Below are 981 nucleotides of genomic sequence, written 5' to 3'. Positions count from 1 at the left end.
TACAATGCAGAGTGAGTGCAGGTCACTGAACTTATTCAACTCAGTGTTGGAACAAGTGGCATTATCTGGGAGCCAACGAAACCATTGGGTTATGAACATAAATACAGGGTGTGGACAGTATATTAATAAGCCCTATTTCTGAAACACACAACACTGTTCGGTGATAACTGTTTACTGTTTACTTGGCAGCAGCAAATCAGAATATCAGTCAATTTTTAGGTGGGTAACACTTCTTTTGAGTAAGTGTGCGTAAATCTCTCCAAGGGATTTCTGTAACAATGAAGTGGCACAGAAGTTCCTGAAATAAATAGCAAATTAAAGCACACTTTAATCAATTTACACACTGGGGAAGAAAATGTAGAAGCACAGTTTTTCTGAGAGGGTTGTGCAACACCTAAAATATTAAACTTGCCTTGGGTTCAGAGTTGAAAACACATGGTTCACTGTCAACTGTGTCACTTCTGTTGCACATTGTACGCCCCAGCTGCATTTCCAGGATGTAGTTTATTCCAGCCACCATCTGTACAGGAAACAGCAGCACTCATTACAGTCATTGCGGTATTAAATTTAAACTGACTCCAGAATTGAGTTTTACCTGAATTTTGGCCGAGGTTATATTCACAATTTTGTAAGCAAAGTGGTCCTCAGCGTTGGCTCTGTTGAATTCACCCACAGCAAACCGTGCTGCAGTTAAAACCTGGCTGCTGTTTACCGGGACTTCATATGGCTGACCGGTCATCACATGTCCGCCGGTTACACACCGACCGGCCGATGCAAAAACATAAATACAAACCCAGACGAACATCCTGAAACCAACAAGTTGTTTGTGGCAGCTAATAATACTCCAGGTTATCGCCTCAGTGTGGCGGAGCTCGCTTTTAAAACCGGGTTAAACCATACAAGCTAGAAACGCACACCTGTTCCCAATGTGTTGATTAAAATATGAATGTCCGAACTGAAAATCACTACGACCAGAAACTT

The 981-nt window shown here is 41.9% G+C and overlaps 1 protein-coding gene across 1 annotated transcript; it reads right to left on the bottom strand.

Moving 5' to 3' along the window:
- Positions 1–5: 5 nt before the first annotated feature.
- LOC126406942 (cystatin-like) lies at positions 6–981 on the bottom strand. The gene is made up of 3 exons (XM_050071536.1): positions 596–981; positions 413–520; positions 6–298 (listed from the first exon to the last, which is right to left on the bottom strand). Exons 1-3 carry the CDS (start codon positions 803–805, stop codon positions 209–211), a joined length of 408 nt encoding a protein of 135 aa, XP_049927493.1. The 5' UTR covers positions 806–981; the 3' UTR covers positions 6–208.

The sequence above is a fragment of the Epinephelus moara genome, chromosome 19, assembly GCF_006386435.1.
Source record: "Epinephelus moara isolate mb chromosome 19, YSFRI_EMoa_1.0, whole genome shotgun sequence".
Lineage (NCBI taxonomy): Eukaryota > Metazoa > Chordata > Actinopteri > Perciformes > Serranidae > Epinephelus > Epinephelus moara.
The sequence above is the reverse complement of the archived record's forward strand: the minus strand, read 5'-3'. Positions and strand labels throughout refer to the sequence as shown.